Source organism: Moschus berezovskii, chromosome 4 (assembly GCF_049115385.1).
Source record: "Moschus berezovskii isolate FMDL1 chromosome 4, NW_MosBer_1.0, whole genome shotgun sequence".
Classification (NCBI taxonomy): Eukaryota; Metazoa; Chordata; class Mammalia; order Artiodactyla; family Moschidae; genus Moschus; species Moschus berezovskii.
The window spans coordinates 29,700,306-29,717,434 of NC_142463.1; the positions used below are offsets into that span (position 1 = coordinate 29,700,306).

Genomic DNA, 17,129 nt, shown 5'->3' on the forward strand with positions numbered 1-17,129 from the left:
CATGAATGTGTCATCAAGTGGTCTTCTGCTTCCTGTCAAGATGGAGCAAAAAGAACTAGTTTAACCCTACTGCCTGGAACAAAAAGAACAAAATAAATGAAACAGGAATTTTCAACATAGTGAACATCAGGTAATGAGGTTAATGATCTCTAAGAGACGGAAAATAAACAGGGTGAGTTCTGTGGCTGCCCCAGCTAGCCACCTGGAGTTAGGCAGTTTAGGAAGGGGAGTCCTGTGGACTCTGAGTTGAGGGCCCGATAAGACAAAGGTGAGTAGAGTCTGCAGGACAGGGTACTGGGGAGGAGATAGCTGCAGAGAGAAAAGTGAAGTACTGCCAAAGTGCCCACTGAGTATTCAGCTGAGAGCTGATGGGTCACAGGAGGAAATTACCCAAGGCTGAGGTCAGGGGAAGAGCCTGGAAGGTAACAGAGCCAGGGACTCACACAGGGCAGGAAATACTATTCATTCCCACTATCCAGACTGGAAAACTTTATGACTCTTAGGGCAATGGGTAGAGTACTTCTAAGGGTCTTGCCTCAGCAGCAGGGAATAATTGCCCCTAGATTACATGCTACTTCAACCCCACCTGAAAACTCAATACCCAACTAGATCAAACTCCTTCCCAGTAACTTGGCTATGTCTCAGAACAAAGCTCAGGAAGATTTACAGGGGTACAGAAATATCCAGAACCCAACAAGGTAAAATCCATAATGTCTAGAATCCAATCAAAGTTCACTAGGCATGCAGAGAGGCAGGAAAATTTGACCGATCCTGAGGGGAATAATCAATCATGTCTTGATAAAACACACCCCAAATTGATAGATATTAGAATCAGCAAATAAGGGCATTAAAATAATTATTACTATAATCCTTATGTTCAAAAAGTTAAGTAGAGACATTTAAAAGGCAGTAAAAAAGATCCAAATCAAACTTCTAGAAATGAAAACCACAATGTTGGAGATGAAAAATGCACTGGTTAGGATTGATGGCAAATTAGACACTGCAGAAGAAGAGCAGTGAATTTAAATACACAGCAATAGAAACTGTCCAAAATGAAATATACAGTGCGGGGGGGGGGGAAACGTTTATGAACAGCGTATCAGTGGGCTGAAATATGAAACAACTTCAACTGGCCCAACTTATGTGTAATAGCAGTCCTCAAAGGAGAGAAGAAGAGAAAGAAAAACTACTTGAAGAAATAATGACCCTTGAATTTTCAAATATGATGAAAAATTATATGGCTCCTAAGTACAAGAATTATGAAGAAAACTATACCATAACACATCATAATAACTGCTTAAAACTAGTTACAAAGAGAAAATCTTAAAAGCAGCCAAAGGAAAAAGGTATGTTATATACAAAGCATGAGAGATTTCTTATTAGAAATAATGCAAGTAGGAAGATGCTGGAGCATCTTCAAAATACTGAAGGAATTCCATACCTACTGAAAATATCTTTCAGAAATGAAGGCAACCTCATAGCCATTAGGATGGTTATATATTAAACACAAAACAAAAACAGAAAATTACAAGTGCTAGTAAGGATTTAGAAAAATTAAAACCCTTGTGCGCTCTTAGTAGGGATGTTAAATGGTGCAATCACTAGGAAAACAGTACAGCCATTCCTTAAAAAGTTAAAAATAGAACTGCCAAGTGAGTCAGCAATTCCACTTCTGGGTATATACCCAAAATATTGAAAGCAGGGTCTTGAAATGATATTTCTACAATCATGTGCATAGCATTATTCACAATAGCTAAAACATAGAAGCAACACAAGTGTCCACGGATGAATGAATGCATAAGCAAAATGTCATACAGATATACAATGGAATATTATCCAACCTCATAGAAGGAAGAAAATTCTGCAATATGCTATAACATGAATAAATCTTGAAGACATTTTGCTAAGGAAAATAAGCTAGTCATAAAAAGACAAATACTGTATGATCTACTTACATGAGGTACTTGGAGTGGTCAAAATTATAGAGACAGATAGTAGAAAGTGGTTACCAGGGTCGAGCAAGAGAGAAGATTAGGGAGTTATTGTTTCATGGGTATAGAATTTCAGTTTTACAAGAGGAAAAGAGTTATGGCAATGGATGGTGGTGGCGACTGAATGACAATTGCATGGATTTCATACCACTGAAAGACACACTTAAAAACGATTAAGTTGCAAGTTCCCTAGTGGTCCAGTGGTGAGGAATCTGCCTGCCAATGCGGGAGACATGGGTTCGATCCCTTGTCTGGGAAGATTCTACCTGCTGCACGGCAATTGAGTCCATGAGCCACAGCTACTGAAGCCCGTGCTCTAGAGCCCATGCGGCACAGCAAGAGAAGCCGCCACAATGAGAAAACCACACATTGCAGTGGAGAGTAGTTCCTGCTCGCCGCAGCTAGAAAAGTCCCATACAAAGCACTGAAGGCTCAGTGGGGCCAAAAATTAATTAATCAGTTAAAGCTTTTTTTTAAAAAAAGAAGTGTCAAGGGAGGTTCTTCAGGCCAATGGAAAATGAAAAAGATGGAAATATAAATCTTCAAAATGAAGAAATGGTAACTATATGGGTAAATATATAAGATTTTTCTTATTTAAATTTCTTTAAAAGATAACTACTAGTAACAATAATAATGTAGTGTGGGGTTTATAACATATATAAAAGGATGACAATAATAGCACAAAGGTGGGAGGAGAGAAATGGAAGCATATTAAGATTCTTACACTACACATCAAGTGGGATACCATCATTTGAAGTAGACAGTGACAAGGAAAGTACATACCATAAATCCTAAAATAACAAAACAAAGAGTTACAGCTATTAAGTCAACAAGAGCTAAAACAATCATAAAAACTATTCACTAATCCAAAAAAACAGACAGAAAAAAAGAGAAAAAGGGAACAAAAAATAAACAAACAGAATACAAAGAGCAAGGCAACAAATTAAAACTCTTATCAATCAGTTCAGTTCAGTTCAGTCGCCCAGTCATGTCCGACTCTTTGCGACCCCATGAATCACAGCACGCCAGGCCTCCCTGTCCATCACCAACTCCCGGAGTTCACTCAAACTCATCGAGTCGGTGATGCCATCCAGCCATCTCATTCTCTGTTGTCCCCTTCTCCTCCTGCCCCCAATCCCTCCCAGCATCAGAGTCTTTTCCAGTGAGTCAACTCATCGCATGAGGTGGCCAAAGTATTGCAGTTTCAGCTTCAGCATCAGTCCTTCCAATGAACACCCAGGACTGATCTCCTTTAGAATGGACTGGTTGGATCTCCTTGCAGTCCAAGGGATTCTCAAGAGTCTTCTCCAGCACCACAGTTCAAAAGCATCAATTCTTCAGCAATCAGCTTTCTTCACAGTCCAACTCTCACATCCATACATGACCACTGGAAAAACCATAGCCTTGACTAGACGGACCTTGGTTGGCAAAGTAATGTCTCTGCTTTTTAACATGCTATCTAGGTTGGTCATAACTTTCCTTCCAAGGAGTAAGTGTCTTTTCATTTCATGGCTGCAATCAGCATCCACAGTGATTTTGGAGCCCCCCAAAATAAAGTCTGACGCTGTTTCCACTGTTTCCCCATCTATTTCCCATGAAGTGATGGGACCAGATGCCATGATCTTAGTTATCTGAATGTTGAGCTTCAAGACAACTTTTTCACTCTCCTCTTTCACTTTCATCACTCTTATCAATAACAACATTAAATGTAAGTAGTCTTAAATCTGAATTAAAAGGTAGAAACTGTCATGTTAGATAAAAAGCAAGACTTATGTGCTGTCTACAAGAAACACTTCAAATGTAAAGATACAAATAGATTAAAAGGAAAATGATGGAAAAAGATACACCATGCTGCCACTTAGACAGAGTAGATTTCTGAACAAAGAATATGACCTAGGAATAAAACACGCTATTTCACAGACATATACACCCATATGTTTACAGCAGCACTATTTACAATAGTCAAAACACAGAAATACTTTAAATGTCCATTGACAGGTGAAATGATAAAGAAGATGTGGAATACAATGGAATACTGCTCAGCCATACAAAAGAATGAAATAATGCCATTTGCAGCAATATAGATGGACACAGAGATTATCATATTAAGTGAAAGGAGTCAGAAAAATACCATATGATATCACTTATATGTGGAATCTAAATTATGACACAAATAAACATATTTATGAACCAGAAAACAGACCCACAGACAACAGACTTGTGGTTGCGACAGGGGAGGGAAGGATTGGGAGCTTGGGATTAGCATATGCAAACTATTATACACAGAACAGATAAATAAGGTCCTATGGTACAGCACAGGGAACTATATTCAATATCCTGTGATAAACCATAATGGAAAGGAATATGAAAAAGAATATATATATATATTTATATAGAGACACACAGCTTGACTTCCCTGGTGGCTCAGATGGTAAATCGTCTGCCTATAATGTGGGAGACCTGGGTTCAATCCCTGGGTCAGGAAGATCCCCTGGAGAAGGAAATGGCAACCCACTCCAGTTACTCTTGCCTGGAAAATCCTGTGGACGGAGCAGCCTGGTAGGCTACAGTCCATGGGGTCGCAAAGAATCGGACACGACTGAGTGACTTCACTTTCACAGAGACACACACAACTGAATCACTTTGTTGTACAGCAGAAATTAACACATTGGAAATCAATTACACTTTAAATTTAAAAATGACACATATATATTTATCTATGAAACAAAAACCCTCACAGAGAGGACAGACTTGTGGTTGCCAAGCCAAGTGGCAGGGCAGATGGATGGACTGAGAGTTTGGAATTAGCAGATGCAAACTATTATATTTAGAATGGATAAACAGCAAGGTCCTACTGTATAGCACAGGGAACTATATTCAGTATCCTGTAATAAATCACAAAGAAAAAGAATATGAAAAAGAATATATACATATAGTTGGATCACTTTGCTGTACAGCAGAAACTAACACAACATTGTAAACAACTATACTTCAATAAAAGAAATTTTTTTAAAAAGGTAATTTCACAATGATAAAGGGATCAATTAATCAAGAGGAAATAAAAATCCCAAGCATTTGTATACCTAATAACAGAGTTTCAAATTATATAAGCAGAACTGTAAGTGCAAGAGATAAAAACAAATCTATAATCACAGACAGAGATTTCAACACCCCCCTTTCAATAACTGATAGAATACGTAGAGAGAAAATTCATAAGGATATAGAAAACTTGAACAACACTATCAACCAACTTGACCTAATTGACACTTGCAGTACACATCATCCCACAACAGCAGAATATACACTCAAAAACAAAAAAAAAAAGGTTCAAAAACAAAAAAAAGGCACAAGGAACATTTATCAAGTAGACTGTAACCTAGACCATACAGTAAGTCTCAGTAAGCCAAAAAGCATTTTAATCATATAAAGTATGTTTTCTGGCAACTGTATTAAATTAGAAATCAGTAAGATCTCTGGAAAATTCCTAAATATTTGGAGACTAAACATGCTTCTAAAAAACCTCTGGGTCAAAGCAGATATCAAAAACAAAACTAGAAAGTAATTTGAATTGAATGAAAATGAAAAGGTAAGATATCAGATTTGGGGACAGCTCTAGAACAGTGTCTTAGGGGGAAATTTATAGCACTAATCATCCCAGACTATTTTTTTGGTCTCCAAAATCACTGTGGATGCTGATTACAGCCATGAAATTAAAAGACGCTTATTCCTTGGAAGGAAAGTTATGACCAACCTAGATAGCATATTAAAAAACAGAGACATTACTTTGTCAACCAAGATCCGTCTAGTCAAGGCTATGGTTTTTCCAGTGGTCATGTATGGATGTGAGAGTTGGACTGTGAAGAAAGCTGATCGCTGAAGAATTGATGCTTTTGAACTGTGGTGTTGGAGAAGACTCTTGAGAGCCTCTTGGACTGCAAGGAGATCCAACCAGTCCATTCTAAAGGAGATCAGTCCTGGGTGTTCATTGGAAGGACTAATGCTAAAGCTGAAACTGCAATACTTTGGCCACCTCATGCAACGAGTTGACTCACTGGAAAAGATTCTGATGCTGGGAGGGATTGGGGGCAGGAGGAGAAGGGGACGACAGAGAATGAGATGGCTGGATGGCATCACCGACTCGATGGACATGAGTTTGAGTGAACTCCGGGAGTTGGTGATGGACAGGGAGGCCTGGCGTGCTGTGATTCATGGGGTCGCAAAGAGTTGGACACGACTGAACGACTGAACTGAACCGAAACATCCATAATAATAAATGTCTAAGTCAATGACCTCAGCTGTTACCTTAAAAAACTAGGCAAAGAAGAGTAAAATTAAACCCGAAGTCAGCATAAGAAATTAACAAAGATCAAAAGAGAAGTCAATGAAATAGAAAACCAAAGAAAAGAGAGAGAGAAAAATCAATGAAACCAAAAGCTGGTTCTTTGAGAAGATCAGTCCAACTTCTAGTCAGATTGCTAAGGAAGAAAAGGGAACAGACACAAATGGTCAGCGTCAGAAATGAAAGACATGACATCACCACAGATTCTATACATGTCCACAGGCAGTAAGGGGATAGTATGAATAACTTTACCTCAATCAACTATGCAACTCAATGAAATGGACAAATATCTTCAGAGACACAAACTGCCAAAGCTCACCAAGAAGAAAAAAATAAATTGAAGAGCCCTATATCCATTTTTAAAAAACTTAATTTGTAGTTAAAAACTTGCTTGCAAAGAGAATTCCAGGTTCAGATGGCTTTGCTGGTTAATTCCACTGACTTTTAAATAAACAAAACCAATTCTATACAAACTCCAAAAAAGTGAAAAGGAAGGAATAATTCCCAACTCATTATTTTGGACTTATTAATATAAAGCTATAGTATTCAAGACAATGTGTTCTTGGCATACAGACAGGCAAATAGATCAACAGAACAGCAGAGTCCAGAAAAAGACCTGAAAATATGGACAACTGATTTCAGCAACGGTGCAAACGCAATTCAGAGGAGAAAGGACTGTTTTTTCAACAAAAGAGGCTGGAACAATTGGAAATCCATGTGCAAAAAAAAATTCTGGACCCATATCTCATATCAAATGAGAACTCAAAATGAATCATAGTTCTAAGTGTAAACCCTAAAAATATAATACTTCTAGAAGAAAACAGAAGAGAAAACCTTTGAGACATGGAGTAGGGCAAGATTTTTTAAATAAAACATTAAAAGCACAATCTATAAAAGAAGTTACTAAACTGAACTTCATCAAAATTAAAACAACTTCTGGTTTTCAAAAGACAAGCCAAACACTGGGGGAAAATATATGCAAACTGTATATCTGATGAAGGTCTTGTTTCTAGAATACATAGTAAGAAAACAAACAACCCAATTAAAAATTTTTAGCAAAAGACTTGAACAAGTACTTCACCACAGGCATATAAACAGCACATGAAGAGATGCCCAACATCATTCATTAGTCATTAACAGTTAAAGATCACACTGACATACCTACAACAACTGAATGGCTAAAATTAACTATACCAAGTTTACAATGATATGAAGCAACTAGAATGCTTGTGGAGGTTTAAATGTTACAACTACTTTAGAAAATAATTTGGCAGTTTCTTAGAAAGTTAACCATACAGCTACCATATGACCCAGCAACTCCACTGCCAGGTATTTACCTCAAAAAAGGGCAAATGTCCACACAACAACTCGGACTATATCCAAATGTTCCTCACCCTTCTACTTGTAATAGACCCAAACTGGAAACAACCCAAATGCCCATCAATAAGCGAAAGGATAAACAAACTGTGATTGGAATACCACACAGCAATAAAACAATGTACTTCTGATACATGGATGAATCTCAGAATAATACGCTGAGTGAAAGAAGCTGTACAAAAAAAGAGAGGGTACCTGATACATGTTCTATGTATAAAAACTCTATGCACAGCTTATTGTATGTCAAATATATGTCAATAAAGCTGTTAAGGGGGAGGAAAAGGCACAGGGAAATTAAGTAACTTGGACACGGCGTCACAACAAAATGCCATCATGTGGATATACCATATATAACAACTCCCTACTATTGGATACCATATTGTCTTTAATTAAAAATAAAGTTGTGATATAATACCCCTCTCTTTCTCAATTGTCTTTAAGTTTATTTCCCTTTTCTGAGAGCCCGGTTTCAAGTAGCAGAAATACCAGATAGACCAAAGAGGATGCACACATCTAAGGCTATTAACAAGTGGCTCCCCAGGAAGCTTGGAAGGAGGCCTGCCCTCTGAGCTACCTCCACAGTCCCATTTTCACCAGCACACTTCCATACTGGGAAGAGGTAAACAGGTTCACTTTTGCCCATGATTTCCCCATCCCTGTCTTCCTGTGGAGTGGCAGATAATCAAAGAATTGCCCTGAGCTCTCAGTCTGCCCACCTGTGAGATGGGGCTACGACTAATCTCTTCCAAAGCTGTGAGGCTCTGCAGGATGACAATGGTGGGCAGAGCCTTCTGTGATGACCAAGGGCCTTGGTCCTGTTCACTCTGGGATGCCTTTGGCTAAACTTATCTCCCTGTGAATCTTTGCCCCAGGTGCAGTGCCCCACCCACTCCTAGAGCCAGAGAACCACGCCACCTCTCTCACCTGTTTCTTGGTGTCCACCTCCAGAATGTCCATCAGGTTGATCATGATGTTTTTGTGTGTCTTCTTGTATTTCCCAACCCGCAGTGAAATGGTGAGCCAGCCAGGCCGCCCTGTGCACATGAAGGTCTTGCTGCCCTGCTCCTTCCATTCCCGCACCTGCAGACAAGGGCAGAGGCTGAGCTGACCCCCCCAGGGATCCTCTGGCAGCTTACAGCCCTGCTTTCAGGAGAAGGGGGTGAGGAACAGTGCCTTCGCTTGTCAGCAATCATTTACCAAGGTCTGAATCCTTCCAGACACCTGGAGGAGTGGGATGATGAAAGACCCACTGGCCTTACCCTCTGGACTCTCCTTGGCTAATGAGGCCGACAGAAAAGTCAAAGTGTTGCCATACCAGAAAACAAAACGAAGAAAACTGGAAAGCAGGATCAAAGTGCTTTGAAAATATTTATTCTACCTGCAAAGTTCAGAACAGGTGTTAAATTGGAAATAATAACAACCATACAAATGATAACTATTGGGTTGGCTGAAAAATTCATTCAGGCTTTCACATAAACCCAAACAAATTTTTTGGTCAACCCAGTATCTACTAGCTGCCCCTGCTGCACCAGGCATCTGTTGTGTCTTGTCTCAATTAATTCTCACAACAACCCAGGTGTTTGGGATGATCCACCTCCTTTTGCAGATGAAGAAAATGAGAGGCAAAATAACTTGCCCAACATTATACAACTGCTGAAGGGCAAAGCCCAGATTCACCATTAGGACTACCCAACTTCAGGCCTGGAAGGATAAACGGGCTTATATTAATAGGCAACAGAGTAACAGCTAACACTTACTGAAGCTGATTATGTGCCAAGCTCTGTTCTAAGCATCTGTGCATGTTAACTCATGTTATCACTCTGAGCCGGAGGGAACCAGCAAAGGAGGACAGATTCACCATCAGACATGGAAGGAAGAACTTTTGCTAAAGCTCTGCTATAAGTGACCTGAGCACAAAACACACAAAACAAATGGCTCAGGAGGAACCTGGGAGGAAGCAAACCCTTCTTGCTGATGGAAAATGGCGGGGAGGTGGACATCTGCTGCTGTGACCTGAGACCACCCACGTCCCCTTCATCTGTTTCTAACAGTCCCATCTTTTTTCGGTCTGGGTGATGCAGATTGTCCCCTGCCCCCAGAGATGGGCACATGACTGACGTCTGACTCCATCCCCCTGGCCACAGTGACCAGTTCAGGGACGGGCCTATGATCCAAGTTAAGCCAATTAAGACCGATTCCAGAAGAGGCCCTCTCACTTTACTGGAGTTGCTAGGCTGGCTGGATATAAGCCAGACACTGCTGGGGCCCCTGCAGGGAGACAGCCTCCCTGAGAATGAAGTCAACTCAGAACAAAGCTGAGCCAAGAACGACAGCTGGCTGGAAAGACAGAGACTGATGCTGGATCTAGTGAGGTTGGAGCCACTTTTATTCCTAGACTTTTCTCTCTTTTTTTGGCCAGACCCCGTGGCAGGTGGGAACCTTAGTTCCGAGACCAGGGGTCGAACTCGTGCCCCCTGCATTGGAAACTCAGAGTAAGGGCAGAGTCTTAACCACTGGACTGCCTGCCAAGTCCTACTTCTGGACTTTTCAAGACCTGGGTTAATAAAGTCTCCTTTTGCTCAAGCCAGCTGGAGCTGAGTTTCAGTCACTTGCAATCGAGAGTCCTAGAATAGGCTGCATTGAAACTCAGCAGGCAACATAGGGAAGTTCAACATGGGGAAGAACTGTTCTGCGATCAGAGAGGCCAGGGTCCCATGTAAAGCAGAGGTTTTGCACAGAGGGGTGTAACTGAGGAAGGGATTCCTATGAGTAGGGTGTGACTGAGCAGACTTTGCCCCTGCCCAACTCTGCAGTCCCACGACTTAATACAAGCCTGGAGGTGGGCAGGATGCATTGGGAGAGCGGCATGCAGCCAGGAATGGGAACTGGGGGGTGGAGGATGGGATGGGAACATGAGGTGAATGTGGAGTTCATCAAGCCTGAAACACTGGTTGGGATAGATCCTGATGGGAGCCAACCAAGATTTTGGGCAGGAAGGCAATCCCGTGGCACCATGCCCTTATGGCAGGGCACGCCAGAGAGAGGTGGGCAGGGCCCAGGAAACGGGCAACCAGTCAGATAGCTGTCACCACTTTCCAGGAGTGAGGCAACAGAACCAGACCTCCAGGGTAGAATGGAAAGGGTTGGGAAAGAAACAATGTCAGAGTTTAGGTTCAGAGATCGAGCTGATCTGGGTTTCAGACCCACTTATTAGCTATATCATCTTAGGCACATGACTCATAGTTTGAGTCTCAATATATTTTCCACCTGTAGAACAGGTGTAAGATCTCCCAGGGTGGTCCTTTTCTGGTAAGTGGCCAGAGGTGACCTCTGAAAATGGTTTACTATTTACTTGACCCAGAAAACCCCACAAAATTATGTAAATCAAGAGGTCTGAACCTTCGTGTTCACTTTAAGAACACCCGTGAAACTGCCCAGGCCATTAAGAGTATACATATCCGAAAAGCTCCACGTATCTGAAGGATGTCACTCTACAGAAGCAATGTGTGCCGTTCTGCCATTACAATGGTCGGATCGACCTGTACATGAACTCTCTCTGCCATACTGAGATGATCCTTACTGATAAAAAGCAGATCGTTCTTAAACCAGAAGAGGATGTTGCACGAAAGAAAAGAATACCCCAGAAGAAACTGAAGAAACAAAAACTTATAGTCAAGGAAAAAGTACCACCAAAAAAATAATAAATGCAAAAAAACCCCCACAAAGACCTCTCAGTATTGAGGTGAGGATGAAAAATAATGAACATCATGGCACAGAGTGTGGCACAGGGTAGGGCCACGACAGTGGGTTGGTCTGGCAAGGCCCCTTGTCTTCCGGTCCCCAGTGTTGCTGTTTAGTCGCTCAGTCGTGTCCAGCTCTGTGGCTCCATGGACTGACTGTAGCCTGCCAGGCTCCTCTGTCCATGGGATTCCCCAGGAAAAAAATACTGGAGCGGGTTGCCATTTCCTTCTCCAGGGCACCTTCCTGACCCAGGGATTCTGCATGGCAGGAAGATTCGCGACCACTGAGCCACTGGGGAAGCCCTTTGGTTTAGCTTAGGTTCATAAGTGCTCACTGCGCTGCTTTGGGCCAGGACTCATGGGACACAGAGCAGTCAGCAGTCTGCCTTCAAGGAGCTCACACTCTGATAGGGGAGATAAGCAGGGAAACTGAGAATCTGAGCACATAGGAAGAACTAGGAAACAGGGTGCCTTTGAGACCGAAAGTAGGAAGGGCTCTGGAGCTGTGACTGTGACTAGCACAATCCATGGCAGCCTGAGTAAAGGGCTTCCAGATGCTGCCTGCTCCCACCGGGTCCAAGGTCTATCCCTCCCAGCGGTGGCTCTCCGCATTTGTCTTCACGCTCTTACCGGCAGCACTCAGCCAGCAGCAAACAGAACATGGAGGCTGCAACACCTGTGGTGAGGGTGGCAGCAGGAAACAGAAGCTCTGTGCAACCCGAGGCCAGTAAGAAAGGATCATACGGAGGGGCAGAGGGCGCCAAGAAACTGCCCAGGCCTGATGTCCATTCTGGCGATGGCACAGGAGGAGGAAGCTCGGCTGTGAGCTGCAGCAGGCTTACGGGTTCTGTGAGCGCTGACATAGGGAAGGACACTGCCTTCTTAAGAGTTAGCGCCTGGCGCAGGGTCTGCGAGGCTCCCTTCTTTAGTCCTCTAATCTAAGCACGTGAAAAGCTCCTTTCTACAGAGTAAACTCCAAACTGAGGCCCCCGCCCGCAACTAGCTTCAAACTGACTTTCTGACCTTCCTCCCCTCCCCTCCCCTCATATGCTCACACGTTCCCCGGATCATTCCCGCTACTTCCCAGTCACCAGCGCCAGGTGCACTTCTTGAAGCCAGGCTCCTCCTCTGCAATCATCTGGGCCTGGTGAGAGCTACCTGAGTACGATTCTTCACATCTCTCCAGACAACCCGCACGCACTCTGCACAGAGTAGGCACTCCATAAATGTCGGAGCAATGTTCTGTTCAACGCCTTTGCTTACTCCGTTCCCTCTCAGGAAGCATCCCCGCCCCCATCACATTTCTGTTGAGTTCAAGTCTCGCTCAAATGCCACCCCCTCAGGGAAGCCCTTGCTCCGCGCCGCGCACCGCTTGGCTCCCGGCTCCCGCCCCACCCGGCGCCGCTCACCTGCTTCTGGATGTCCCGCACGCGCTGTCCGTGCAGCCGCGGCGCGCTGCTGAGCTTGAACACCACCCAGGCGCGCACGTAGTAGTAGATGTCGAAGATGAGCGAGAGAGGTAGGAGGAAGAGGCACACAAACACCCAGCGCTGGTGGATGAGAACGAACTCCAGCCCCTTCACGCGAACCCAGAGCAGGAAGAGCAGCGCGCACACGGCCAGCGACACAGCGGGCTCCATGGTGGAGCCGGTGGCGCGCCGCACGGGGGAGGCGGTTTGCGGGCTCGCGCCGCTTGCCACCGCCACCGGCTCCTCGCCTGCTTGCACTCGCAGCCGCCCGCCGCTGGCTCCCCGCGAGCCTAAGGACCCCTCGCCGTCTAGCGATTGGCTCGGGTCGCAAAGGTTCGGTGGGCCGAGACCTGGGTGGCGACCAATGGCGAGCCGCGCCGGGGATCGGACCAGGAACCCGCTGATTTTATTGGCTGCGGGAGCCTGTCCGCTCCACCCTCTTCTCCTCTCTGACGGGCTGGGAGGGGGTGGTCGGGGACCAGCGTGCTTGAGGGTCTGATGCGCTCTGCTCTGCGGGGGTCTGGGGGGCGCGGGCTGCGGGATCCGGAGGTCCAGGCCCTGGAAACTGAGGAGTAGCCCCAACACCGAGGGGAGCGGTTGCAACCTCCACCCCTCCTCCTTAGGCGGCGCCTCCTCGAGAGGCGAGTTAAGCAGTCACGAGTAGGGTTACCTTCCACCTGGAGAAGGTGGAGCTGGGCGTCCCACGCTCTGGGATCGATCACCCTGCACTTCGGCCGAGGATGCCCATCTGGGCCAGGGAGGGTGGAAACCTGGCCTTGAAGTCCACAGGTCAAGTCAGTCTACCCTCAAGGCCAAGAAGTGCACCTTTTCATTTTTCCAGGCGCTTTCTCTAATTCTTTTGAGTTACGCAACAGTCCGGTGCGGCGGGTAGTTGTGAACCCATTTTATAGATGAGGGAGCATCCTAGAAGGGTGAGGCCTGCCTCTGAACTCCGGAGGACTTTCGTAGCGCAGGCTAGGGCTGGCGCCCTTCCCCCTCTGCGGTTGGACTGAGCGGAAGGGGAAGACTTGGGGAAAGGACTGAAGGAAGGAACCGCTCTGTAAACTTCTAGCGCCCTCTCTGCCAGGCAGTGTTGCAGACGCTGGGGCAGGGTGGTGAGCATAGCAGATGGCCCTGCCCTCTTGGAGGAGCTAATCCAGAGGAGCGCGACTGACCAGCAAAAGCTTAAATCCAGTATCATTTGTATTCCACACGGTCCTGCAGAGAGACAATTATTTCTGAAATTTTAGGAAGTGTAGATTTTTTTTTTTTTAATTTCAGAAGCCAAACATGACTCACTAGGCCTTTCACTGGCTCTGCTTACCTCCCCACTTTCCTTTTTCACCTTTGCCCTAACAGGCACTCTTTAGCGGTTGCCGGGACCCCCATCCCTCATTTCAGGCCTTTGTTCAAGCTGACACCTCTGGCATGTCTTTTGCCATTCTATTCATAGCTAACATTACAGGTCCTTGAAGTCAGCTCTGGGCCACCTCTAAAACTACATGTCCTTCCCCTTTCAGGTGCCCATAAAATAGAGTGCGTCTATTCTGTGTCATGGGGCTTCCCTGGTTGGTTCAGTGGTAAAGAATCCACCTGCCAATGCAGGAGACATGGATTTGATCCCTGGGTGGGGAAGATTCTCCCGGAGGAGGAAATGGCAATCCACTCCAGTATCCTTACCTGGGAAATCCTGTGAACAGAGGAGCCTGGTGAGCTACAGTTCATGGGGTTGCAAAAGAGTTGGATTCTGACTTAAGAGACTCAGTAACAACAACATTCTATGTCACGATTCTTTTACAGTATTTCATAACCATCTCTGGGTGTCTCTCACCGTCACAGGCTGTATTTCCATTTCGAGCATAATACTTGGTGCACAGTGGCCATGCCAGTGTTTGCTGACTAGTGAATGAGTGAAGAATGTAGATAGAGGCTTGAACATTCAAAGATCAAAATCAAATAGTGAGAGGTGTTTGCACTGGGTTTCAAAAGTGAATCATCTAGACCTGTACACTCTTACACAATAGCTACTAGCTACTGGTATGCGGCTAGTCCAGACTGAGACATTTTCAGTGTAAAACACGAACTGGATTTCAAAGACAGTACAAAAAAGAGAATGCAAAATACCTCATTATTAATTTTGACTTTGATTATTTTCTTTTTTAAGACTGAATAATATTCCATTTTTTAACATACCACAGTTTGCTTATCTGTTTATCCATTCATGGACACTTGGGTTGCTTCTATGTTTTAACTCTTGTAAATAATTTTGCTATAAACATGGGTGTGCAAATATCTTTCTGAAACCTTGCTTTTAATTCTTCTGGCATGTATCCAGAAGTGGAATTGCTGGATCGTATGGTAATTCTGTGTTTAATTTTTCAGCTGCCATATTGCTCCACTGTTACTGTACCAATATTGGTTGCCTTCTATTTTTTTTTTTTTGACAGTAGTCATCCTAATGTTTGTGAGGTAGTATCTCATTGTGGTTTTGATTTACATTTCCCTATTGATTAATGATATTGAATGTCTTTTTCATGTGCTTTTTGGCTATTTCTATGTCTTCTTTAGAGAAATGTCTATGAAATCCTTTGCCTATTTTGAATGGGTTTTTTGTTGTTGTTGCATTTTAGGAGTTCTCTATGTACTTTAGATATTATCCTTTATCAGATATACGATTTCTCCAGTTATGTGAGTTGTTGGGTCCGTTAATTTTTGCCTAAGTCAAGGAAGCTCCCTTTGATAAGGAGTCTACTCACAAATTGTTGTTAATAAATGTGTATTATTTCCATGGAAACCTAGTTAGAATGCTTAGGAATAGGATGTTCTGGTTAACAAGTACTCAGGTTAACCAGGAATTAAGCAAAATCCCTTTTACAGTGTGGCCATGTAACACTCTTTTTAAAATGAGTCCTCATTTCTTGCTTAATAAATAGACCCTAAACAACAGAAACAGTTTTACTTATTAAGGAGCTCAGTGAACACCAGAGTTCTAACAAAGAGCATTTTATTATATTTTTACAGAACAGCTACTGAGATCATTCTGGTCTTTATAACCAGTCTGAGGATTGGCAATGCAGAGAACTGTTAATCTAAGTTTTTAATAAATGGGGACATTCAGACAGAGAGCTTGAGAGACTTGCCTGATCAGTGTCTTAGTCTAGTGAATAGAGAAGTCCAGATATGGCTCCCATCTTCTGGATCTTTCCATCACTTGAATCTGCTCCCTTGATTATTACATGAAAACATCATTTTTTGTGGTTAGGATCTAGATATACAAAATGGAAGCTTTAGAATAGAGTTTCTTGATGTGTGTTCTGAGACAATCCATGTCAGATTACTGGCTAAAATGCAGATTCCTGGATCCCACCACATCCCACTGAATCAAAATCTCCCCAGGTCAGTCCCAAGAGTCAGCTTTTTAAAAAAGTCTCCAAGTTATGCTTACACGTGCTAACATTTAGGAGACTGGATTAAATATGTATTGACTCTGAAATGTGTCTAAGAATATTATCTTTGGTTTTAAATGAAGCCCTAGTGAGAGTGTTTTTTCCTTGCAAAGTGCAGCTTTTGCCTAAAAGTCCAGTTTATCTAGAAAACTATAATAAATAAGAAAACTGTAATCTAGCATCTAGATTATCAAGACTTTGCTTGTTTTTGTCACCTTGAATGTCTGAAGAACAGTAGGCAATTTTTGAAGTCTCCAGGACAAGACTTTAACTCTGTTCTAGGGGAGCTGGCTTTCTATGCTAGTGGTCAGAGTCATTCACTCTTTTATTTACTCAGTCTCTCACTGGCGATGCTTTCTAACTCAAACACCAGCAACAACAAGGGTGTTTATTCTCTCATATAGCCAGAAGTCCTAGTGTAGATTGAGCCAGAGTTGGTTAAGTCATTGACTCAATGACAGCTTGAAAGACATTGTTCTTCCTGTTCTGCTTATTCTGTCTTTCCTGGATTAGCTTCCCAGATAATGGCCAGAGTGATCATGGTTCCAGGAGATCCATCAGATATAGCAACATCCTGGGGGGAAAAGGGGAATCATCCTTAGATGGATATTAACCATATATTCAGTAATTGTTGACATGCAATAGTTGTGCAAATGTCCTGGGGACACCGTAGTGAACTAGATACAGTCATTGCCCTGACAGGTCATTGTGAAGGACCTGGACAGATGAATAGGCAATTGTGAATCAGTGTGTTAAGTACTATGGTA

At 43.4% G+C, this 17,129-nt stretch overlaps 1 protein-coding gene across 1 annotated transcript in view; it reads right to left on the reverse strand.

The window, feature by feature from the left end:
* Positions 1-13,883, reverse strand: part of DHCR24 (24-dehydrocholesterol reductase) — a 35,532-nt gene extending 21,649 nt beyond the window's left edge. Inside the window, exons 1-2 of the mRNA XM_055402776.2 lie at positions 12,857-13,883; positions 8,632-8,787 (exon numbers count right to left, since the gene is read on the reverse strand). Coding sequence (XP_055258751.2) covers positions 8,632-8,787; positions 12,857-13,087 — 387 coding nt within the window. The 5' untranslated portion in view covers positions 13,088-13,883. The remainder of the gene's footprint in view (positions 1-8,631; positions 8,788-12,856) is intronic.
* Positions 13,884-17,129: the final 3,246 nt, after the last annotated feature.